Here is a 25,461-nt window from a genome sequence, read left to right on the forward strand (position 1 = left end):
CCAGTATGGATCCAGGAGGCCAGCGGAGACCACGTGAGCTGAGGTGTAGACACATGTGTGTGCACTGGGATCTTCAGGATAGACATTTGTTTTAAAGTAACTAGAATTTTGGGGTGTCTGGGTGGTGCAGTCGGTCAGGTGTCCGACTCCTGATTTCGGCTCAGGTCATGATCCCAGGGTCATGAGATCGAGCCCCACGTCAGGCTCCCTGCTCAGTGTGGAGCAGGCATCACGTCCAGCGTGAAGCCCAATGTGGAGACTGAACTCACGACCTTGAAACCAAGACCTGAGCTCAGATCAAGAGTCAGATGCTCAACCGACTGTGCCACTGAGGTGCCCCAGTTCCTGACCTTTAAGATCATCAGCAGAAGAAGACGCTGCAGCCCCTGAGCATGAGGGCTGGGAACAGAGCCGCAGAGGTAACCCTGCTGGCCTGGGGCTGCCGGGCCTCCTCCTGGGAAGACTGCTCCCTGCACGCATCGTTTGGCAAGAACATGAACCCCGAAGCAGGGGTGTGCCTTCTTCAGTGAATGCGTGGGGTGCTACATGCGGGTGAGGCCAGGGGAGGTCTGGGTGTGTGGGGGTGCTCTCTGGGATGCCCCACCTCCAGGGCGGCTGCAGGAGAGGTTCTGGCCTGGGCCACACCTGGGGCTACGGCACGCTGTCCTCACAGCTTCCTTCAGAAACAGGCAGCTTGCTTAAAACCTGTAAATTACTGAGCAGGAGTGAAGGCTGAGACTCCCTTCCTTGCGGTAGACCACCAGCACTGCGTGTGAGACCACAGACAGGAGTGTGTGTGCGCGTGCGGAGCCCCTTCCCGGCCACGTGGGACGGAAACCGCGATCACCCACCTGCTCTCCCGCTGCACTAGCCGGCTCCCCAGCTCTGTCGGGAGTCCCCTCATCAGCCCTGGAAGTCCTGGGCTCGGGGCCTGCATCTCCGGGCTCCTTGGAGCGGGACGGGGCGCTTTCCTCCACAGGGCTCCAGCCCAGTGCCCCAGATACCCTGTCCCCGCTTCGGCTGGCGTCTCCAGGTCCTCCCTGCTGGAGCTCGGGCTCCCGCTCTCGCCACAGTCTGGACTTGGGCTGTGACTTGTAGCTGGAAAGGCCATTTTTCCCATCTAGAAAGGCCTCCCTGGGGTCTGGAGGGAAGACTTCAGATTTGGGTGGCTGGTTTTTGGTGGGGGTCAGTGTCAGGCAGAGGGTGCCGGCCTCAGGGCCATCGGGCAGGAGCCTGGGGAATGTCTGCACCTTCCTCAGGCGGCTCCTCTCCAGGTCACCCAGGGGGCGCTGGGTGTCCAGGATGAGGCTGGCCAGCCGCTCTCCGTTTCTCACAGGGGCTGACAGCAGGGCCTTGGAGGGCAGGGCAGCAGGCTGCTCCGGGCTGCCATGGGCTTCAGGGGCAGGGCGCTGGGGCAGGCCCTCTGGGTCAGCGGCGCGGCCCCCCGGCTGTTTCCTGGGCCCCAGGCTTCCTGCAGCAGGTCTCCCGCTCCAGCCGCTCTCGGTGACATCTGGGCAAAAGCAAGGTGATTGCTGCAGGGGCAGCGGCTGGGGACCTGAGCCCGGTGGGCATCCCTAGCGACCCCACCCATCACCAGAGGGGATGCGGGCACCTCTCCTGCACTCCTGGGTCCCCCTCTCCTCCCCTCAGTATCGGCCCAGAACCATCTTCATCTGCCTCCTTCATTGCATAACCCAGCTGATTTTAACTATTGAGGCTCCGAAGGCTCCTGGGCCCCCTCCACAGCCTGCACGGGCCCCCTCGGGGTCTTCCTAAGGTCATCCAAGCAGCTTGTCCAAAGAATCTTTGCTTTCTAGTACAAGTACACAGATGATGTCCCCAAAGGAGACACTGAGCCTGGCTGCCCCCCCCCCCCCACCGTCCTGGTACACAGTCTCGCACGCAGGTGTCTGTGATCTCCGTGGAGGCCCCTCCCGTTGTGACTGCTCTCTGCCGCACGGCGGGAGACGAGCCTCAGGCCTGTGGTCTCTGGGGTGGCGTACTGGCAGGCCCTGCTGCCACGAGAGGCTCGTGCGGCCGCCCCCGAGGGCCCTCTGGGCTTCCTGCACAGCGCAGAGCAGATGCTGACATTTGCTCAGAACATGACCTGAGACCAAGCCAGAGTCCCACCCGAGCCGGGAAGATCCCAGATGCTTCAGCAACAGCTTCTCCGGCGGAGAAGGAATAGGCCTGCCAGACACCACGTGGTGTCAGCAAACAAACGAACTGCGCAGTGTCCCCGTGTCCATGCTCCGGCATGCTCACAGACCCGGACAGAGACCAGAGGTCTAAGACTTCTCACTCCCCAACACCCCCAGTGGCCCAGGTGTCTGCAAAGTGTGTGCAAGGGGACTGAGAGTGAGGGTGAATGTGTCAGTCTGTGAGCATGGCTGCAAAATGGGTTTGTATGTGCAGGAGAGTGCTATGTTTGTGCACAAGTGTGCATGCGTGTGATGAGTGTGCATGTGTACAAGTAGGTGTGTATGACCTTGCATTTTCATGTATGCTTCTGTGACTATGAGCAAGTTAGTATAAACACGTGTGTGCCTGTGGGGGCACACGTGATCTGTTTGCACGTGTGCATGTGAGTGTGGGTGTTTACATGGTGAGTACAATGGCATGAACACGTGCGTGCCTGTGGGGGCACACGTGATCTGTTTGCACGTGTGCATGTGAGTGTGGGTGTTTACACGGTGAGTACAATGGCGTGAACACGTGCATGCCTGTGGGGGCACACGTGATCTGTTTGCACGTGTGCATGTGAGTGTGGGTGTTTACACGGTGAGTACAATGGCGTGAACACGTGCATGCCTGTGGGGGCACACGTGATCTGTTTGCACGTGTGCATGTGAGTGTGGGTGTTTACACGGTGAGTACAATGGCGTGAACATGGGTGTGTTTGATCTGTGCTAAAGCTTGTGTATACTCACGTGCACATGTGAGTGGGTACGTGCATGCATGTGTATATGTGTGCATGACTATCTGTGTGTGCATGCGTGTGTGCAAGAACACGTGTGCACGTGCTTACCTTGAAATGCTCCAAAGGACTCAATGGAGAGCACCCTCCTCCCGATGGCCGAGAGGCTCCGGCACAGACGGCAGGAGGACGTGAAGAGCATCTTCTCTTCACACAATGCTATGATGCTCTGTAGACACGTGCGTGAGCAGCTCAGACGGGAAAGCTCACCATGGAGGAAGCCCTGCCCTCCAAGAGCCCACCCCCCTCCATGTCTATTTTCTGGCATAAAAAAGCAGTGTATCCTGTGATTACAGAAAACCAGGCGATTCTGTTCAGCCCATGAAAATTATAAGCCAAACCTCTTCATCATAACAATGTATAATGAAAAGTCAAGTTCTTATTTAAGCAAAATGCAATGCCACCAAATCCCAGGTGAAGAAGAGCCCATGGGACCGAGGGGAGAGCGGTGGGGCAGGAGGGCCCTGTGTGTGTGTGTGTGTATGTGTGTGTGTGTGTGTGTGTGCCTGGGGCACTGGGGCCGTGGGGGGGGGGGTCTCAGGTCTTTGCCTTGGGGGTGACTTTGTACCTCGAGGTCAGGCCGGTCCCTAGGGTCTTCCGCCTGCATCTGGCTCAGCAACACCTCCAGGTCTTGGCTCAGCCTGGGCTCCGGCTCGGGCTCAGTCACGTACTCAAGGGCTGCCTTCAGCGTGGCCCCCAGAGAGTAGATGTGAGCCTGCGGCACCCAAAAGACTGTCAGTGCCCTGGAGCACGGCTTCTCCCCACACAGTCTCTGCTCCTCTGGCCAGGAACACGTGTTTTTGGGGACCCCTGCTCTTGACAGTCTGTGCCGGGACAGCCAAGCAGCACCTCCCCCAGCACGGTGACTGTGCTGACACTAGGGCAGGGGCCCCGTGCTCGTGGGTGGGAGGTCTGCGCTGGCCTTGCTGCACTGACCGGTGCCCACCCCTCTGGCTTCCGGCTCACCCCAGCCCCGACCCAGCGTGTGCAGATGCTAGGGTCCCCACCTGTGACGGCGGCCGTGTCTCTGAAGGGCAGTCTTCTCTTTTCAAGTCTGCATTTCTCTAATTATGAATGAGACTGAGCATCTGTTCATTGCTATTCATGGTTCTAACTTTTCCTCTTTATGCCCATTCATGGGCTTTGCAACGTCACCACGCTGTTTCCTGTTTGGGGCGCCCCCCTGGCATACTGAGGATCTGACTGCCGGTCTGTGTGCCACACATATGTTCTTTCCATTTGTCACTTAGCTTTTGATGTAGTTCATGCATCTTTTGACATTCAAAAATTCTCATGTTTAATTTGTGAAATCAGACTTTTTTTTCTTTAGCTCCTTCTTAGGAGAAACTTCCCTACCCCAAGATGATAAAAACAGCTTTCTTTTATTTCCTCCAATATTTTTATAATTTTTACACATCCAGCTCTAATCCATTTGAAATTTGTCAGCGTGCTGGCCATCTGTAGGGATCTGGGTTTGTTTCCCTCGTAATGGAGAGCAGCCCCCAGCAGCATTTAGAGAAGATCCCCCTCTGCTGCTGCCCGTCCTGCTGGCTCCCCTGGGACCCTGGGTCCAGCTGGCCTCGTCTCCTCTAATCCTCGTCTCCCCATGCATCTGTCCTGTCCAGACCGTGCTATTTTAATTATAGTAGCATCAGAGTGTATTTTCATATCCCGAGGACAGGTTGTCCCTTTTTTTCCCTCAAGAAGTTGGATCATTTTCACATTTATCAGGTTTTAAAAAACAAATATTAGTTCTCCCATTCCCATTCACAAAACAAACCAAAAATGGTTGCAATTTTATTGTAATTGCGTTGACATTACAGAATTTGGGAAGGATCAACTTCTTACAAAATAAAATGTTTAGGAAGTCACCAAGATGGCCAACAGGATGTCCTCAGAACCTGACCCTCAACAGCAATTCAACCTCCACCCACAGCCAAGAGCACCTCCATGGGGGCCGCGGGAGCCACTGCCTCATGCCAATGGACCTGGCGGGAGTCTCGCCCACCTGTGTGTCAGGTAACAGGCAGACAGACTTCTGTCCTGGCTGTGGACCCTCCTGCTGGACTAGCCATGAGAAAAGGACTCAAATTAATAGGCTCAGACGTGAAAGAGGAGATGGTACAAGTAACACCACAGAGGTACACAGGATCTTAAGAGACTAATAAGGATAACTGCACACCAACAAATTGGATAACCTAGAAAAAAAATGGATAAATTCCTAGAAACATACAACCTATCAAGACTGAATCATGAAGAAATAGAAAATCTGAACAGACCATGAATAGTAAGGAGATTGAATCAGTAATCAAAGACCTCCTGACAAAGAAAAACCGAGGACCAGATGGTTTCTCTAGTGAATTCTACCAAACATTTAAAGAATTTATACTAATCCTTCTTAAATCTTTCCAGAAAATTGAAGAGGAAGGAACACTTGCAAACTCATTTTGTGAGGCCAGCATTACTCTGATACCAAAGTTAGGTAAGGAACCAAAAGAAAACTATAGAGCAATATCCCTGACGATCACAGATGTAAAAGTTCTCAACAAAACACTAGCAAACTGAATTTAACATCACATCAAAAGGATCACACACCACGGTCAAGTGGGATTTATCCCTGGGATGCAAGGGTGATCCAACAACTGCAAATCAGTCAACGTGATGACTACATTAGTAGAACGAAGGACAAAAATCGTACAATCATCTCAATAGATGCAGAAAAAGCGTTGGACAAAATTCAGCATCTTTCATGATAAAAACTCTCAAGAGATTGGGTATAGAAGGAACACATCTCAACATGACAAAGGCCACATGTGACAAGCCTCCAGCCAACATCACACTCAATGGTGACCAGGTGAGAACTTTTCCTCTAAGATCAGAACGAGACAAGGGTGTCCACTGTCCCCTTTCCTATCCAACACAGCACTGGAAGTCCCAGCCAGAGCAATCAAGCAAGAAAAAGAAATAAAATACATCCACATCAGAAGGGAAGAAGTAAAATTGTCTCCATCTGCAGACAATATGGTCTTACATATAGAAAATCCTAATGACTCTACCAAAACTCTGTTAGAACCAATCAACAAATTCAGTAAAGTTGCAGAACATAAGGGCAATATGAAGAAGTCAGCTATCTTTCTGTACCCTAACAATGAAATATAAGAAAAATAAGTAAAGAAAACAATCCCATTTACAATAGTATCAAAAACAAAAAATATAATTAGGAATAAATGTAACCAAGGAAGTGAAGTTTTGTACATTGAAAAGTTTAAGACTCTGGTGAAAGAAATTAAGGAAGACACAAATACATGGGAAGATATCCCGTGCTCATGGACTGGAAGAATTAGTGTTGTTACGATGTCTATACCACCCAAAGTCATCTCTAGATTGAATGCAATTCCTATCAAAATTCCTGTGGCATTTTTCACAGATATAGAGAGAACAACCCTAAAATTCATATGGAACCACAAAAGACCCCTAAATAGCCAAAGCAATCCTGAGAAAGAAGAACAAAGCTGGAGGCACCACACATCCTGATTTCAAACTATTTCAAAGCTATAGTAATGCAAAGAGACGGTACTAGAATAAAAACAGACACATAGACCAACGGAACAGAATCGAGAGCCCAGAAATAAACTAATGTCCATACAATCAACCAGTATTTGACAAAGGAGCCAGTAATACTCAATGAGGAAAGGACAGTCTCTTCAATAAATGGTGTTGGGAAAACTGGAAAAGAATGAAATTGGACTATCTTACACCACTTACAAAATTTAACTCAAAATGGACAAAAAACTTATAAGACCCCAAACCATAACTCTCCTAGAAGAAAACATAGGAAAAAGCTCTAAGACATTAGCAGTGATATTTTGGATGTGACACCAAAAGCACAAGCAACAAAAGAAAAAACAAGTAAGTGGGAAAAACATCAACTGCCAAACTTCTGCACAGCAGAGGAGACAGTCAACACAATGAAAAGGCAACCTATAGAACAGGAGAAAATATTTGCAAACCATCTGTCTCACAGGGAGTTAATATCCAAAATATATAAGGAACTCCTACAACTCAAGAGCAAAAAACAATCTGATTAAAAAATGGGCAGAGGAACTGAACAGACATTTTCCCAAAGAAGACATCCAGATGGCCAACCAGACACAGGAAAAGATGCTCAGCATCACTCATCATCAAGGAAATACAAATCAAAACCACAATGAGATGTCACCTCACACCTGTCAATGGCTGTTATAAAAAAGACAAGAGATAATAAGTGAGGATGAGATAATGGTGAGGATGTAGAGCAAGGGGAACCCTCCTACACTGTTGGTGGGAATGCAACCTGGTGCAGCCACTCTGGAAAACAGCACAGAGGATCTCAAAAATAAAAAATAGAATTACCATACTATCCAGCAATTCCACTTCTGGGTACATATCCAAAGGAAATAAAATGAGGATCTCAAAGAGATATGTGCGCTCCCATGTTCACTGCAGCATTATTTACAGAAGCCAAGACGTGGAAGCAGCCTAAGTGTCTGTCTTTGGATGACTCGGTAAAGAAATGCGGTCTAGAGATACAACGGAGTACGATTCAGCCACAAGAAAGGAGGGCCCTCGAGGGCATTATGCTGCGTGAAACAAGTCTGACAGAGAAAGACAAATACCGTATGATACTACTTCTGCATGGAATCTAAAAAAGCCGAACGCTCGGAAACTGTGGAGTGGAGGTTGCCAAGGGCTGGGGGTGGAGGAGACAGGGAGACGTTGGAGAAAAGACCCAGGGCTGCAGTTATGAAACGAGTGAGTTCCTGGCATCTAACGTGTGACTCAGTGACACGGTTAGCGATAATGTATTACATACTTCGAGGCTGTTGAGAGAGGAGATCCTAAGTGTTCTCACAACCAAAAGAAACAGCGATTACACGATGGAGGTGTTAACTAACACTACTAGAAGTGAGAATCATCCTGCAAAACACAAACGTATCAAATCATTAGTTTGTGCACAAACTCACACCATGTGATAGGTCAGTTACGTCTCTGAAGAGGTGGGGTGACGCTCAGGTGCAGGGACGGGTCTGTCTCCTCATCTTCTTGTATCTTGTTTTCTCATCTTTAGAAAAGTGGTTCACTTTACATTTCTAGCCCTCCTGCTATATTAACTCCAGACTTTCTATAGTTATTGCTATTATAAATGAAACATTTTCCATTTCATCTCTAACCAGTAATTACCAACACAAAAAGAAGCTACTTATTTTTTGGGATGTTTTCAGCTGGCCTCTGAAGTCTCTTATTCTATCATTTTCCACTGAAGTCTCTTAGATTCCAGGCCCACAAGCTTGTCATCCACAGACAAAGCAATCCTGCCACCCGACCTCCTACACCACTCAGTGTTGGTGGGCCCATGTACATGGTTGAGCTGCACTGGTGACCCCTGAATCCATCCACTCTCTCCATGCCCAAAGCTGGGTCCCTGGGCCACTACCCCACCTCTCACAGAAGACATTGGAACCCCCAGCCCTGGTCTCCATGTGGAGGGCAGCCTGCCCTCCCTTCTCACACACTGACCATGCCGATCACACCCCAGGTCCCCTGCCTGGGTCCCCACACAGCCAATATCCAGGGCTTCCTGAAGAGGCCAAACTTAAGTCAAGCTGCTGCATGGACTCAGGGCAGATGCCTTGTTTTAGGGACCCTGCTGGCTGCTGATTCTTGGGGTGGAAGGAAAGGCAAACCCTATGAGCCACCACCTGTAGGGCTCCAGCCAGGACTATGAGCTGCGAGTCTGCGGTGAGCACCGCCCTATCCCCCAGTCACAGTCCTGGGAATAAAACCTGGCTCTATACCTGCAAGGTCAGGGTATCTGCTTCTGCCCTCTACCACCTTTATTTCCCTCCAGGAACAATGACACCCATCTATCCAATCACTGGACTAGCTACTCATCCATCTATCTACCCACTCACACATCCATGGACCCACCCACCCACCCACCCACACACACATCCATCCATCCATCCATCCAACCATCCATCTATCCATCCATCCATCCATCTACCCACCCACCCTCACATCCATCCATCCATCCATCCATCTATCCATCCATCCATCCATCCATCCATCCATCCATCCAACCATCCATCCATCCATCCATCCATCCATCCATCCAACCATCCATCCATCTATCCATCCATCCAACCATCCATCTACCCACCCACCCACACATCCATCCATTCATCCAACCATCCATCTATCCATCCATCCATCCATCCATCCATCCAACCATCCATCTATCCATCCATCCACACATCCATCATTCCATCTTTTAGTTTGACAGTAACTCAACAAATATACTTCTCATTGGTTGTTGGATGATACTGTTCATGATGTGCTAGCCATGATGTATCAGCACCTTTGCCACTCAAGGCCTTTGCACATTCCTTTCTGTCTTGGGAAGTCCTCCCTGGTCTTGATCTGGTGAACCCTACTCACACTTTAGGTTCCAACCTGAACATCACTTTCTCAGAATGGCCTCCAGGGAATTTTGAGCTGGATGAGGACCCTGTCATCTCCTTGAAAGGCCCCATTCTCCTCTCTCAGGATGCAGCCCACTGCCCACATCAAGTCTGTCCCCTGTGAAGACCAAGATCCCCACGAGGCAGGAGCCCATCTGCTCTGTTCACTGTGAGGCCTGACACACATGTCTGTGGACAAGTGACAATGGACAGTAATGGTGGGTGGTGGGTGTCGAGGTCGTCCTGGCTGGGTTCCACTGGAGCCCGAACATGCTCATGGTGACCAGGTTCGGAAAAGAGTCCTGTGAGGGTCTGGGGCTTGCTTGGGGTAGGGCTTGAATGCTGGCCATGGTCATAGTTTTAGGTTTGGAAACTAGCCCATCTCCGGGGTTTCCTGGGCAAGGGTTGGGATGTACAGGGGGTGGTCCCAGGAGGGCCAGCTTCCATGCATCTGGGGATTGGGGGAGCCTGAGACATCATCCCAGCAGTGGGTGGGGTGGTGGGGCAGGGTCACAAGGGGGAATTCTGTGTGAGGACTAGAGGGCTCAGGAAAACTGCTCCCTATCTTTGTCCTCTCTGTAGGGAGGACAGTGGGCAAGGGTGTGGGCTCAGTCTCGACATGGCCAGCAAGCACGACCCAACACGCTGCACCCTTGCCACAGTCCAGAGACCCCGAGGTCGGGGCCGGAGGCGGCCTGGTCGACAGCAGCAGGGCCTGACCCTGCTGGGAGTGGCACCAAGAAGGTGCATTTGCCACCGTGGTCCTCGTGGGCAGGGGGTTGTGGCCCCAGGTTGCAGGCAGGAATGGGCACCTGGGCAGACATGGTAAGTCCACGTGACATGTGCAACTATTCCTGGGGTCTCCACAATGCAGCACTTAGGGGGGAACTTAGCCCCAGGAACAGACATTGGAATGAAGCTTGTCCAAGAGTAGAACAGAGACCCTGGAATCACAGGCCTGATGGGGGTTGCATGCAAACACTGGGCCCAAGGCGGCAGTGCACACCGGCAGGCCCTTTTCACGCGTCGGGTAAGAAGGACTTGCTTGCTCTGTGGGTGGAAAACCAGAGAAAATCGCCTATCACCCACTGGAAATTAAGGCAACTCAGAAAACAAGTCTTTATCGTAGGACAATTCCAGAGATGTGAAGCATTAAAGACTTGGGAGCCCCCATCTGCCGCTGTGGACGGGCTGGAGTGTGGACCCCGTCATGGCCCCGCCTGGCCCCGTGCCCTGCAGGGTGCTGGCATGCTCTGCTTCCTGGTCTGGATGCTGGATTAGGGGTGCTCAGTCTGTGAAAGCTCGCCGAGCTGCATGCCTGTGACCTGTGCATGTCTCGGTATGTGTTTCATATCTCAATAAAAAGTCAGGAAAAACTCAACCCATTCCTGTTGCTAAACAACTCAGGCTAAGAAGAAACCCCAGTGGGAATAAAAGAAATACTTAGAGGAAGAGGGAACTACAAATGCTACCTGGCAAAACTCACAGGATGCAGCAAAACCCATGTTTCGAGGGAAATTCATGGCCTTGGATATAAATGTTCACGCTACAAAGGAAGAAAGACCAAAGACAGGGGAGCTGAGTGTCTGACTCACAGTAGAACAGCAGAGAAGGAACGCTTGCCACACTCAAAACAAGGAAAAGAAAATGAAAAGTACCAGCAGAATCAGTGGGAAAAGAAAACAAAGACACATCAGGAAAGATCATGCGGTACGAAGTGGGGTCTTTGAAAAAACTAACCAAATAAATACCCACTGGTGAGACTGACAAGTGAAGGACAGAGAATTTAAGTCCTCCGACGTCCCACAGACAGTGCTGTGATCAACAAGGGACACCGCAACCAACTGCCAACAACTGAAAAAACAAGTAAAAGTGGATAAACTTCAGAAATATATAGTTTACCAGAGAGCGTTCAATGAGAAATACAAAACAGATAATCCTGTAACTATTAAAACTTGAGCAGCAAAAAAAAGATTTCCCTCCAAGGAGACAAGTGTCCTGATGAGTAAGTGTGACCGGACCTTGGGCACGGAGCGCCCCGTTGTTACATAAACTCTCACAGGCAGAGGAAGGGGCGCCCGCACAGCCTGGGACGGTCCTGCCCCCGACATGGTCAGAAACAGCACAAAATGCCAAAGTAGGCATCTGTAGATCAAACATGACAGTCTATTAAAAAGATAAGACACCTGGCCACTTTAGGTTTTCTAAGCAAGAAGGACTGAATTAACATTAGAAAATAAGTACGTAAATATTAAAAATCTTAATGGTCATTTCAAAGGATGCAGAAGCACTTTCATAAAACCCAAGGTACGTTCACGGTAGAGCATGATGACCGGCACAGAGGGTCTTGTGTAGCAAATACCGTCCTGGCTGAGGGCGGGGAGAGAAACGCTGCTTTCAGAGCCTGTGTCCCCGAGCAGGAGGTGCGCTGGCCACACCATGCGGCTGGTGACGTGTGCAGCTTTGTGACACACAGCAAGACAAGGAATGGAAACGTGATGCAAAACCTCCGCCCGGGCCGGTGATCTGATCAGTTAGATAGAAAAACTAAAGAACCTGTAAGTTATGGGAAATAACAAAAGAATTCAGCACGATGGCTGGACAGAAGATTAAGATATTAAAATGAATTGTGTTCTGTAGACCAGCAACAAACAAGCAGAAAAATGTAATCACAAAGATGACCTCCAAGTTAGAATGTAAGCAGAAAATACCAAATTCCTGAGAATCAACTAATAAAGGGTATCCCAGACTCCTACAGTAAACAGTACTCAATGTTACTGAGGTGTTGACTAAGTGAGGAGGTAAAAGGGTTTATGCAGAAGACCCTATATTATAAAGATTGCCTCCTCCTCAAAGGGATTGATAGATTCAGTGCCATTCCAGTCAAAATGTCAACAGCTTTTCCTGGAACTGGATAACTCATTCTAACACTTATGTGCAAGAACAGAGGGCCAAGAATAGTGAGAACACTTCTGAGGAAGGACAGGAGCGGGCGTCCTCCCTGAGAGGACGGGCCCACCCTGCCGTCGGCCCTGCTGTGTGTGCACCCGTGGCCAGCATCCGCGGGAATGGGTATCCACACGGAAAGGGAGGAAACCTGGTCCTTACCTCACACTACCGAGAAAAGTCATCTTCAAGCAGTTTGAATGTGAAGAACAAAATTTTTAAATTCCTAGTAGAAGATATCAGCAAACCTCCATTAGACTTTGGAGTTGGGAAGGTCTCTTAAGGTACAAAAAATACTAACAAAGAAAACATGAATAAACTTGACTCCATTAAACTGGAGAGACCTCCTCCCTCATAGGAGGCCCTTTAGTGGCCCTCCCGACAGTGTGGTTCCCAAGGCGGACGACCCTCAGCACGCCAGACCGATGCTCTTGTTCCAGCCGAGTGCACCCCAGACCTTCCAGAGGCTCTGCTCCAGGGACACCCCAATGGGGACCTCGCCAAGGGCGGAGCTGCCATGAAAACCAGCTGGCTTCCACAGAGCCCGACATTAAAGGGTGGGCAGATACTTGAAACAGCCCTACTCTTTTCACTGTGTTTTTTGGGAAAAATACTGTTATTTTTCATAAAAATATGTTGTGTATTAACATGCAACGGCTTATAATTGCTTTTAAATGAACTCATAGGTAAGCATTTTGCAGGTGTCTCAGTTTAATCTGTAACACACACTGGTAGGCTTAACCTGCACCACGGAAAGCTCTCTGGCTACTCAGTCATTTTCAGGAGTGTGAAGGGTCCTGAGAACCGCTCGCCGTCTTACGGACAGCGTGAAGACACATTGTAGAGGAGACATTGCCATCCTGACAAAATGGGTGGAAATATATGAAGAAAAGCATAATGACTGCATGGAAAATGGGCCTTCTCAGCCACATGGAGCTGGGGGTCCGTGGCACCTGCTGGCGGGAGCGCACTCTGGTGCAGCCACCGTTGGAGACCGTGGAACACCGCCTGCCCCGCCGTGTGGCCGTCCCGTGGCCGGGTCCACACCTGGGAGGAGCTCCTGCCCAGATGCACCAAGGTTGTGCAGGGCGGCACCAATGCTCCCATGAGCCATGGGCTACACGTGACCTCCCGCTGGGTTCAGGCGCATCGTCCAGAAACACGTAAGAGAAAGTTCCAGAAGATAACGTGTGGCGACACTCTTCTTCGAATGTGAAAACCAGCACACACCAAACAACACCGCTTTTAGGAACAGCCCGGCGGCACGGAGGCGGGCGGCACTGGGAGGACGCTTGTTATTCCAGGGCTTTAGTTTCATGTCGGTTCTGGTGCTAAACATGCAGGTAAACTAAGGAAGTCTGTGCATGGACCAGGGCTGGGAGCTGCCCCAAGCCAAAGACCACCTGGGCTCTGGTTCTGGCCCCCGAGGTCCAGGGAATCAGAGACCCGATCCACCAGCGACCCAGGGCCCTGCGGTCTTGCCTGCCACTGGAGCGTGGATGAGGGCCTCTCAGGGGAAGGGGCTGGATGCTAGTTTAAGGTAAAGTAAAGTAGAGCAGAGGAGGAGCCAATCCCAAAACTCTTATTTTGGGGTTAAAATTTAACCTAACGTCACTAAGCTAATGGGTTTTCCCTGAAATTTTTGAGTTTGTAATTACTCGTTAATGATTGATTTGTTTTTCTCCGCCCACCTCAGACTGCAGGCTCCATGGAGGTGGGAGCTGTGAACGGCGATCTGGGGGAGCCCAGCGCGGCACTCAGGGGAGAGGCGGGCCGGGCGGGGTCCTCCACCCCATTCTTGGTGCCCCCCAGCTACGCTCCCCGGCATGCACACAGGGGTGCCCAGGGGGTGGTGACCTGAGCCCAGAGCGAGGTAGCGCGGCTGCCTCGGGGTATCGCCCACAGGCCACGTGTCTCTGCCGGGTGCTGCCATCCCACTGCCCCGCTCTTTCCCTCGGAGACGCTGTGCTTCCCCACCAGCCACCACTAGCAACTTCAGGACCTTTTAACACATGAAATACAGTGATGTTCACACCCGGGAAACATCCTCGACAACTATAATGACAAGCACGCGTCCACACACCAAGCGGCCACTGGAGCTTACGGTGCCGCCGGGGACCCCGAGTCTGACAAAGGTGGGGGTGCCCCGAAGGCAGCCCCCCGAGCCCAGCCCGTGCCCTGCACGCAGGTGCCCCCGCCTGCTGCCACCCACCTCGAAGGTGTTCCCGGTCACATCGAACTCGGGGGGCACAAAGGCACCCTCGGGGTCATCTGGGGAAGGAAAAGAGAAGGCCTCTGATCACACACGCACAAGGCCCAATGGGGAGGAGGAAGCCAGGCGGGCAGGAGCTGTGGCCTCCCGCTCCCCAGGGGCCCCTTCCGTCCTGGCGTCCCAGGCGACCGGGTCAGAGGAAACAGTGCTTGAACAGGAAGACCTCGTTCTTCACGGGAAGCCCGGGGAAGCTGTCCAAGGAGGAAGGAGAAGGGTTTTCCCGGCCTCCCAGAGAAGGGGACTGAAGGAGTCAGCTGGGGAAAGTCGGGAGGTCCGCTCTGGCCCTCCCTGGAGCAGGGGAGGGGCTGCGGGAACCCTGGAGGCTGGGCAGGCAGCGGGGGGCCCCCTGCGCTGGCCACCACGCCCTCGGCCTCATGCCCCACAACCATTCACCATGGGCCGGCGGCTTCAGGGCTGGCGGGCCCCACGCGGGTCCCCTGCAGGAGCTGTGACACAGCCCGTGGGAGCCTCCCACCTCCTTCTCCCTCAGCGGTTCTTGGGGCTGGAGATCCCACCAGGGCAGCCGCTGCGATCCGGGGGTCCGGGGCGGGACCCTGTGTCCACCTTCTCCCCAAAGGCACCTTCTGCCGCCCCCGCCACCGCCCCAGGCTCACCGCTGAGCTGCTCCATGAAGCACACGTTCCCGCTGGTGTTGAACGCCAGAGTGTCCGGCGTGATGCACAGGGTCTGGAAGATGGCCGCGTGGGCGACGCTCCTCATGGACAGGCTGCACTCCAGGCACACGGCCCACGCCTCCTGCTCGCTGAGGCCACTGTCCCGCAGCGACAGGATGTCGGCCAGGGACACGTTCTCCTGCCAAGATAGGCCGCAGCTGAGGCAGGTGTGGGGACAGACCCAGGCAGCAGCAGGCCCTCGTCCCCGGGAAAGGCCTGGCGCCACGGCGTCGAGACCGACTCGAGGGAAGCAGACAACGCGCGGCGGTGTTTCACTTTACGTCAGAAACGGGGTTGTGGGCAAAGGCTTTAAAAAAACCACCCAGAAAGTCACCCGCCCCACAGTCCCCTGGATGCCAGAAGCCACAGGGCATTTGGCAGAACGACCAGCGTGCTGTTGGGAGCCGGTGTCGGCCCCGGGGGCCGGGACCTGGTTCTTTGTGCCAGAAATCACGGCCTCCCACAGCCCCCGGGTCCAGCCGGGTTCCCCGCACCCCGACCCCCCGGCTCCCACGTGGCTCGGTGGGCATGCTGACGGCCTTCACTTTTTTAGGTCGTACGCAGGTGAGCAAGGCATGGGCACCGGTGGACGTGAGTCAGTACGTACAGAAGCAGCGTGGTGCCCGCAACAGAGCAAACGTGGTGTGAGCCTACCACGGGACCACGGGACACACAGGAACGCCGGACATGACGGCGGAGCCGCGGCCCAGACCTGAGCTCCGGGCCGTGCACACAGAGGACCCGAAGTCACCGTGGTCCCTCCTGCGCAGCCAGATCCCAGGCCTCCCCGTGCTGGGCTCCCCCTTCAGATCTGACCGAGCTCAGTGGTGACCGTGTCACCAACACGCACACACGCGCCTGACACCCACGCCCTCGCACATCGTCGTGCGTGCACACACCTCCCCTGCGCGTGCACGCATCCTGGCACACACCACGTGGACTCACGCACACGACTCTCACACGGTCACAGACGCATGAACTCACACACGTCCGCACTCCACACACACTCGTATGAGTTCACGCACCCTCCGTGGTCGAGCCACACAGCTCACGCACACACACACACTCACTACCCATACTTCCACTCGAATGCACAGTTGTGCAATCCCACACTCACACACGCCCCATACTGACTCACATACACTCCGTGTGTTCACACACACACACACACTCACACACACTTGTGCCCGTTTGTGCACACACGCATTCTCACACATCACACACCCTCAGCTGGCCTGCTGTCCGACGCCCTAGGCACTCTCTGTGCCCATGTGTCTGTGCTCCACAGGCCCGCACGGGGGAGCTGGAGCCTGCAGGGAGCACGCAGGGGGTCAGGAGAGGGCGTGGAGAGCAGGGGGAGCAGGGGAGATGGTGAGAAGACTGAGCTCCCTCCTGTCTCCAGCCTCAGCCGCCCCACCCCTCCCAGCACACAGGACTGTTCTCCGAGTGCGGCCAAGCTGTCTGGGCATGAAGTCTCCTAGCTCATGCCCTCGAATTTCCCCCACCTGCATTGCAAGGGATCCCCACAACTACAGGCAAAGGGGACAAGGAGCGGAAGGAAGGAAGGAAGGAGAGAGAGAGAGAAAATAAATCAGGGAGTGGGTCCCGTGGGCATCTTGGCCAAGCCTCTGGGCTCAGCAGGGGGGGGGTGATGGGAGGGGGACCCCGGGACTGGGCCTCCACATCACCCCCAGGCCCTTCTAGCTCTTTCTGTGGGGTAGATGGATGAGGGAAGCACAGCCCGTTGGAAGCTGGTTCAGGAAGAAGGGGCCACGGGGTTCATGCAGATGCAAGAGCAGAGAGCTGCCAGCCAGCCTCCAGAAATATGTGCACCCCTGTGGGGAAGGTGGTCTGGGAGTTTTAAAAGGAGAATGAGAGCATAAAGCAGATTAGACTGGGGTGTGGAGGGGGCTAGCAAACCCGGAAATCTCAATTTCCCCATCTCCCTGCCGTGTTCCCGAGGGTCACGGATAAAAGGTCTTTCTGATTTGGCTCAATCTAGGGGTCGCTATGCACCACCCTGGGACTCCCCAGGATGTGCCTGTGGGGCCCATTAAAGGGGCGTCTTGGGAGTGCGTGCATGCACACACACGTGCATGCACACACACGTGCACACATGCACACGCGCACACAGGCACACGCTAATAAACAACCCAGAGACCCTGTGGTTTTGTGCTATTTAGGAGAAGAAAGCTAGCCCACACTGTGAGTCTGAGCCAGCTTCCACTGCAGGGGCCTTGTTGACGGCCTGCTGGTGGCCGCCTCCCCCGGCCGCACGCGCCCGCTCACGCAGCTGTTGCCCCAGGTCCTGGAGGTTGTCTGTGGTTATGATCAGCCGTCCACCTGTGAACTCCTCTGTCCATGACCTGGGTCTGGCACCCGCCGCCCCTCTGTGGGAGCTCCCCAAGAGAAGGGGGCCCAGGCCAGGGGTGCCCACGGGGCATCTCACGGGGCATGGCTTCCTGTTCAAGGCCCCTCCCCACCGCCCTGTCCAGTGGAAGATGCCCCTGTGGGGGGGAGCCCCAGTGCCTATTCACGGTGTGAGCATCTAAATGGGGGGACTGTCTGCGTGACTTCATAGAGCGAATCTGTGGGTCCTGAGTCATTGCTTCCTGTGCATGGCTGAAGCCCCGATTCACAGACAAGATGCTCTCGGCCCCTCTGAAACCCAGCTGTTCTGCGGGGAAGGCAGGATTCAGCCGGCGTGGTTCCAGGACAGAGCCGAGGTCTGCCGCTGGCTCTCCTGGGCACACCAAGATTGGGGGGCGTCTCACCAAGTGCTGGGGGACCCTGAACCATGGACCCCATGGTCCCCTGTCCTCTGGGACCTGATACCCACCCTTCCAGTTCACCCTGGCTGGAGGAATGACCCTCCCTTGCCTGAAGCCGTGGCCCAAGGAGGGCGGACGGGATGAGACTTGGCTGGTGGACTGGCAGGAACAAGGACGAGAGACCGGGAAGCCTGTAGCTGCTGCTCAGACCTCCTCAGTCCATCTCCACCAGAATCCCAGGGACGCCCCCACCCCCCTGGGCCACCCCAACAGACGGGAGCCACGTGGGCATCCTGCACGGTGGTGCTCACCTCCGGGGCCCTGGGGCTCTGAGCCTCGCTGCCAGGTCGGCCCTGCACGCCCCGGGGACACCACAGGGTCTGGGCAGGATGGACAAGAGCATCACTGGCTGAGGCAGACATTTCAGAAGGAGGTGACACGCTATGAATAGTAAAGCCGGCCCCAGCGCCCACTGATGCCTGTCTGTAGCCCCAGCTCTGGGGCACCCACATGCCCACCACCCATGAGGGCCCGTGGCAGGCCGGACGCATCATGACTTCCTACACAGCAGCTGTCCCTGCCGCCGCCAACGCGGCCTGACCTTGTCACTGCTGGGCAGCCTCTGGTGGCTCTACCTCCTGAGTACCCACCTAGTCTTCTGTGCGGGGCCCTGGGTCCAGGAACCCCACCCCTCTCCGTCCCCCAGCAAGGCGCTGCCTGGGTGGGATGTGGGGTAGGCCTGAGGGTGAGGGTCACCTAAGTCACGGTCCTTGCAGGACAGGAAAGAGTTGTCCTTCCCTAGGGATCCTGCAGGCGCAAACTTTACCCTATGCGGGCCAGGAGGAAGGGCACCCCTCAGGGCGGGCGGCTCCCCAGGGCAGCCCCTCATCAGCCAGTCCCTGGGTCTCAGAGGGCAGGGCTGGCTTCCCACCGGAAGACCCTTGTCCAGTTATGGCAAAGTGTGCCCATCCAGGAGATTCTGTGCCTTGAAGACACCCCGCTGCCCTCCTTCAGAAACAGTGTGTGAGCCAGGGTTACACGGGGACCCACGGGGACCCATGGATCACTCTTGCAGATTTCAAATGTACTCTTAGATATTAATGTTTTCAACCTTGGAGCATTCTAGTAGGAACTGCCAACACGAAACCCAGATCACTGCTGAGAACAGTTGTTGACAATCTCCGGGCCTGCCGGCAGGTTCCTTCAACCTGCCAGACCCCCAGGCCTGGGAGGCTCTGCAGAGTACCCTGTTGGGGGTCTTACCCCTGGCCCTAAAGTGCCCCCCTCCAACTCATAACTATCGCCCACCACGAAGCTCTCCTTGGCTTCCCAGTTGTCTGCAGCTCGGTGCTGTTTGGGTAGCAGCCTCACATGGACCCAGCAGGGCTCAGTGGGAGTATCTGCTTCCTCACAGGGCACCCCCGAGTTGTGGGCTACTCTCGGCGGCAACACGGACCCCCCCCACCTCCAAATCCCTGGGCCCAGCCTAGCGCCCAGCCCACAAATGCTGGGGAGGTGCTCTCTGAATGTGGAAGGGATGAGAAGGCTCCTTAAAACTCAGGAGAGTCTAGGGACCAGGAGACACACTGCCCCCGGGCCCAAACCGGTGCACCATCTTCATCTCCAAGCCCGCCCCTGTCCTTGTCCCCTGCAGGCCCCTGAAGGTGGCACCACCGGCCTCCGGGAGGCCCGGCACCCACCCCTCCTACAGCCGCTGCTCTTCCTGATCCCTCATCCATGTCCTTTGCTGGTACCCGTGCAGGGTCACCACCTGCAGGAAGCCAGAGACTGGGCTGGGCGACAACCTCCAGGACCTGAGGCCCACTCACCACCTGCCCCGGGGGGTTTCCGGCTAAGAGAGCTCTCCGGGGCACGCACCCAGAGTGAAGCTGCTGGGACACAGGGAGCAGCCATCTTCCAGGCCACTATCAAATGCCAAGCTGCTTTCCAGAGAGGCTGTTCCACGCACACTCACTCCGGCAAGGGGGTGTCCGGTGCCACACCAGTCCCTGCCGACTCGGCCACTGCCCAGTTTTTATTCTTGCCAACTGGCACTTGAGAGGCCCTCATGGTGGGTGTCTTCGCATTCCTTGATGATAATGAAGTTGAGCATTTTTCATATGTTTACTGGCCACTTGGATTTTCTCCGGGGTTACAACCAGAGAAACATTCCAAGGGGCTCCTGGGCAGGGGGGATAGGGTCCTGTGCCTTGACCTTGCTGTATGGGCTGTTGTTATGATCAGCGGTCAAACTGTGAACTCCTCTGTCCGCGTCCCGGGTCCGGCCCCCGCCGTCCCTCTGTGGGAGCTGCCCTGGGTCTCCTCCGGCCTGCCTCTGTCCAGGGGTTGCAGCAGCGTGGCCCACCCTGGCTGGTGATGCAGCCTGGCTCCCCCTCATCTCACAGGATGGCTTTTCAGATGCAGCCTGGCTCTATAATATGCTGCAGCAGGCACAGTCACGTGTCTGATGGAGACCTAAAACCTTCAACGCCAACAGAGTGTGTGCAGGAAGCATCGAGTCTGGACCAGTGTGTTCGCAGGTACGGGACATCGGTCTGGCTCCAAGGCTCAAGCCTGGACAGGCTTCCAGTTTTATGGGAGCATACCCAAAGACAGTGTCTCTGTCTCCCAGAAAAGGTGGAGAAGTTCGAAGGGCCCATCCGCGCTTTCCCAGTGGACACGGCTAATGCAGTGGCATCCCACTTCCCCTGGAGGCCTCGGTCATGGGGCGATGGAAACCCCCAGCCCTATGCACTGTGCACAGCCGGGGGGTTGCTCCGACCCAGAGGGGCATGAGGGAACCCCAACCCAGAGAAGGCACCAGTGCACACAGGAGTACAGACCATGGGCAGGGACCCAGCTTTGGGTCTGGGTCCTGGCCCTGCTGTTCTGTTTATTTGGCACCAGCCGCTGACTCTGCACGGGGCACAAAGGAGGCCCTCAGTGTGGGTGGCAGACACAACAAGGTTCTGCAGGAAGAACCACGTTCTACGTCTGCTTTGGATGGTGATTTTGGAGGTGAGTCTTCTAATGGATACACTGAAATGTGTCTTCTGGGGGAGACTCTGACGGCTGTGAGCTGGGTGCACCCTTTCATTTTCCATCAAAGCCATGGAGATGCCCAAAGGCTTATTCATTCTCTTGCTTCTCCTCTCTGCAGCCTTGCCTCTCACCAAATCCAGGCCACCATGGCGGTGGCGGGTTGCGGGGGGAAGGGAACACCAGCCCTCAGGTACAGCCTCAGAGGCTCTTGGCCAGCCAGCCCCCCGCTTCCTATGGCAGACTCTGCTGCCCAAGATGGTGCTTCCCCAGCATGAGCTCCATCCTTATAGCCAGCTCTCCTCCAGAACCTGGGGGGCAGGCAGAGGTGGAAGACCCTGGCGACTGCAGCTGCGGCCCCTATGAACCCCCTGACGTACTCCAGGAGGATGGTGGCCATGTCTAACTCTTGGCCGCCAGCCTTGCCCAGGTGGGTGTCGGAGGGTCTTCATCAGCACCAGGCTGGTTACAGCCCATCCCATGAATGGCTGCACGATGCCAGCATTCCTCAGCTGTGAGCACAGAAGCCCGGAGACTGGGGCATTTGCCTGCTGGAGGCGCGGAAGGTTCTTCATCCCCCCAGACCCCATAGCCTTGGGTCTTCCTGGGAGTGGCTGCATCCTCTGGGGTCACCTATCACATGGAGGGACCTGTCTTGTTCATTTGACCCCAAGCCACAGCCTGTGGGGTGTGCTAGGGAAGCCAGAGTTACAGGCAAATTGGTTCTGTGGGCACCTGTCCAGTGCATGACCAGAAGCTCCATGTGATCGAGCCTGCTGGTCCCTCTGAGCCTTGGGTAGGGGGATGCCTCAGGACTCAGGATCCTGAGTGGAGGCCCCTGTTGTCCTCTCTGTGCAGGAAGCAGCCCTCTGTTCTGGGGGGCTTCCCAGACCTCCACCCCAGCTCCTGAACCTGCTGGCCGGATTGGGCTCTGCTGGCTGGTGCTCCAGCTGACCTCCTAGGGTGCTGGCAAGGAGGAAAACAGCCATCCCCCTCCTTCCCCTCCTCCCCCTCACGATGCCCCAAACCGCACTCATCCATCCAACATTTATAGTCAGGAGCCCCCCAGCCCCCCACCCCACAGGGCACCAACTTCTTCAGTGACCACCCACCCACCGCTGTCCCATGTGGCATTCCAGGGGGCCTGGCGTCTCCCAGCAAATGCTAAAGGACGGTGCGGGGTTGCTGAGAGCGGCTGCCAAGACCTGGGCCAGGGGCAGGAGACCTGGGGGGGCGGCGGCACCTTCCCCCCGACTCTCCCTAGAAGGTGGGGGAAGGCAGGACCCACCGCGGGCGCCGGGGCTCACCTCGTCCTCCGGCAGAGTGGGGAGCGGCTCGAAGTCGTAGCCCGCCAGGTCCTTGCCATCCTCCTCGTACAAATCCGCCGCGGCCGTGTCCATGGCCTGCATCGGGCTGGCGCGCCGGCGGCGCCTCGGACTGGCCCTCGCCGGGGGCCTCGCGCTCCGGCCGGCGCCCCTGCCCGCCGCGCCCGCCCGGCCTCGGCCTTCCCGCGGGCCCTGCGCCCGGCTCCGCGCGCCGCTCGGGCTCGGGTTCGGCTCGGGCTCCGGCTCGGGCTCGGGTTCGGCTCGGGCTCCGGCTCGGGTTCGGCTCGGGCTCCGGCTCGGGCTCGGGTTCGGCTCCGGCTCGGGCTCGGGTTCGGCTCGGGCTCCGGCTCGGGTTCGGCTCCGGCTCGGGTTCGGCTCGGGCTCCGGCTCGGGCTCGGGTTCGGCTCCGGCTCGGGCTCGGGTTCGGCTCGGGCTCCGGCTCGGGTTCGGCTCCGGCTCGGGCTCGGGTTCGGCTCCGGCTCGGGCTCGGGTTCGGCTCGGGCTCCGGCTCGGGTTCGGCTCCGGCTCGGGCTCGGGTTCGGCTCGGGCTCCGGCTCGGGTTCGGCTCGGGCTCCGGCTCGGGTTCGGCTCCGGCTCGGGCTCCCGCTCCGCGCGCCGCTCGGGCTCGGGCTCGGGCTCCGGTTTGGGTTCCGGCTCCGGCTACGCGCGCCCGGCCGCCATGGCAACGCGCCCGCCCCCCGCCCCCCCCGCGGCCCCGCCCTCGGCGTGCCGCCCGCGCGCCTGCCGCAGTGTCACCCGAGCGGGGGACCCGGTGCCGGGGAGGACCGGGGGTCCCGGCCCTCGCAAGGCCCTGCTCACTTTGGCGGGCGCTGGGGCACGACTGGGGGCTGCGCGCTCTTGGGGACTCCGTCTCTCGGGGACGTCGGCCGCCTTCTGTAGGCCGCTCGGCCTGTGCGCGGCGGGCACCGTTTGGGGCGGGGCCCCTTGTGTGGCCGGTGTCCTGAGCGACGCCCCCGCAGGCTGCTGCCTGGCTGTGCTCCCCCCTGGGCCCCCGGAGATCGAGGGCCGTGGTCCCCTGCTAGGAGGGCTCTGGGTGGGGCGTAGACTCTCCGCGGGGCCCTCCGGCCCCTCCCCCGCCGCCTAGGGGCGGGGCTGCCGCAGTCTCCGTTGGGGGTGGCGGCTGCAGAGGCTCAGAGGCTCGCGGTTGGGGGTGGGGGAGCGGGGAGGGGAGAGAGGGGCTGGAGACCCGCCAGGGCCCGTCTGAGCAGCTGGGGTCTGGCCTGCCTCCTCCCTTGAGCCAGGGTCTCGTGGATGCCGTGCTGGGAGCCACGATTACGGTTTCATTCCGACCTTGCCAGCCAGCCCTGGGGCAAAGGAGCCCCAAAGACCAGACAGCCCCTCCCCACAATTAAGCGGTTCCGCTGTCTCCCGATTAACCCCTTCGTTCCCCCATTTATGGCCCAGTGGCTGGACTTGCTCCAGCACGGGGCGAGCCTTGCCCCAAGCTGGGGCCCATGGTTGTCTGAACATCCGGGATACTCTCCCAACCCTGGCAAAGGGCCAGACAGCACCCCTACCAGCCTTTCCACAGGAGGTGGGCATGGTCCTTTCCCGCCTCCCAGCAGAGCTCTGGGTCAGAGCCCCATAGGAGAGCAGATGCTACTGGCCAGGCTCTCAGCTTCCACATGTGGCCAGCCCTATCCTCACAGCCTTGCTTGGCCAGGTACACAGCAGGCGCTCCATAAATGCTCCTTGTGTGAATGAGCCAGGGCTTGTGGCAAGGCATGCAAAGTCCAAGCGTTCACTGGGACACTAATTCCCAATATCCTGTGCTTGGGTCAGGTCACTGTGACCCTGGGCCCTGGCACGTGACGCCCAAGCATGTGGGGGCACGCAAGTCACGGGAGAAATAGGCCTCAAGCTGGTAGCTGGGTGGTCAGCCTCATCCTGTGCAAAACGCTGGTCCTTGAACCCACCCGAGTCAACTAAGCTGAAATTGGGTGCAGTTTTTCCCCTTCTGGGGGTGCTGAAAAGCTCAGAGTAGCAGCCAGGGCTGGGTGGGTGGAGGTAGCGGGAGCCGGAGAAAAGCCACCTCACAGCTGTGGGATGTGGGCCAGCTGTCTGAGCTGTCCCTGTGGGCACCACACAGGGCCTCAGAAGGAGGCAGAGGGAGGCCGGTGGGCTCTGGGCTGCACCCCCACCCTCAGACCCAGTCCACAGAGCTGGGCACCCTGGCTGCCGGGTCCGTCTGCTGCAGGGTTGGGGGGGGCAGGCTGGTGAGGCCTGGATGTGGCCAGCCCTTACTCACCACCCAGACTAAGTGTCCTTCGTGGGGGCACAAAGGCCGAGCTGCAGGGACCTCGTGGAGGTGGGCTTTGTCACCTGGCTCTCTGGTCACTGTGCACCTGGCTGAGGGCGCAGGGTTTAGGATGGGCACTTAGGCACTGAATGGGAGGGGCAAAGATAATCCCACTTCTGAGGAGCATTCATCGTATTTCAAGTGTTCTGGGTCTAATGACACATCGTCTATTTGACGATGCATCCAATTTGGGTAAAATGCAGAACATGCAGGCTGTTGATGTGGGCAGTTCCCATCTCCTGGGTCAGGCAGACTGTTGCTCCGTGGAGGGGGACCAGGAGCATGGGCCAGTGCGGAAGGGCCCAGGGGGAGCATGGGCCGGTGCGGAAGGGCCAAGGGGGAGCATGGACCAGTGCGGAAGGGCCAAGGGGGAGCCCATGGGGCCACCCCGCACGTCCTTCTCTTACCCCCCTGCTTTCATTTGTAAGTTTGTGGTCCTTAGTCTTCCTTGTTCAGTGGCATGATGTCATCTCCAGTGGAAGCTTTGTTAGTCTGAGTGTTTGCATACTTGCTTGCTTTTGTAAGCTTTGCTCCAAGAAAGGATTTGGTACTGGCCCTGTGTTCTGGTACCTTGAACATAAGTAGAGGCTTCATTAATGTGGTTGGATGAGGCATGATTCTTAACATCAGAGCAAGT

General features: G+C 56.2%; 1 protein-coding gene across 1 annotated transcript in view; it reads right to left on the minus strand.

Annotated features, from left to right (window-relative positions):
• The window catches only part of KNDC1 (kinase non-catalytic C-lobe domain containing 1), a 65,693-nt gene extending 42,613 nt beyond the window's left edge, over positions 1-23,080 (minus strand). The window contains 6 exon segments of the mRNA XM_078076932.1: positions 852-1,510; positions 3,029-3,146; positions 3,546-3,692; positions 14,636-14,694; positions 15,310-15,508; positions 22,487-23,080. Of these exon segments, the coding sequence (XP_077933058.1) occupies positions 852-1,510; positions 3,029-3,146; positions 3,546-3,692; positions 14,636-14,694; positions 15,310-15,508; positions 22,487-22,588 (1,284 nt within the window). The 5' untranslated portion in view covers positions 22,589-23,080.
• Between the last annotated feature and the right edge of the window lie 2,381 nt (positions 23,081-25,461).

The sequence above is a fragment of the Halichoerus grypus genome, chromosome 7 (assembly GCF_964656455.1).
Source record: "Halichoerus grypus chromosome 7, mHalGry1.hap1.1, whole genome shotgun sequence".
Classification (NCBI taxonomy): Eukaryota; Metazoa; Chordata; class Mammalia; order Carnivora; family Phocidae; genus Halichoerus; species Halichoerus grypus.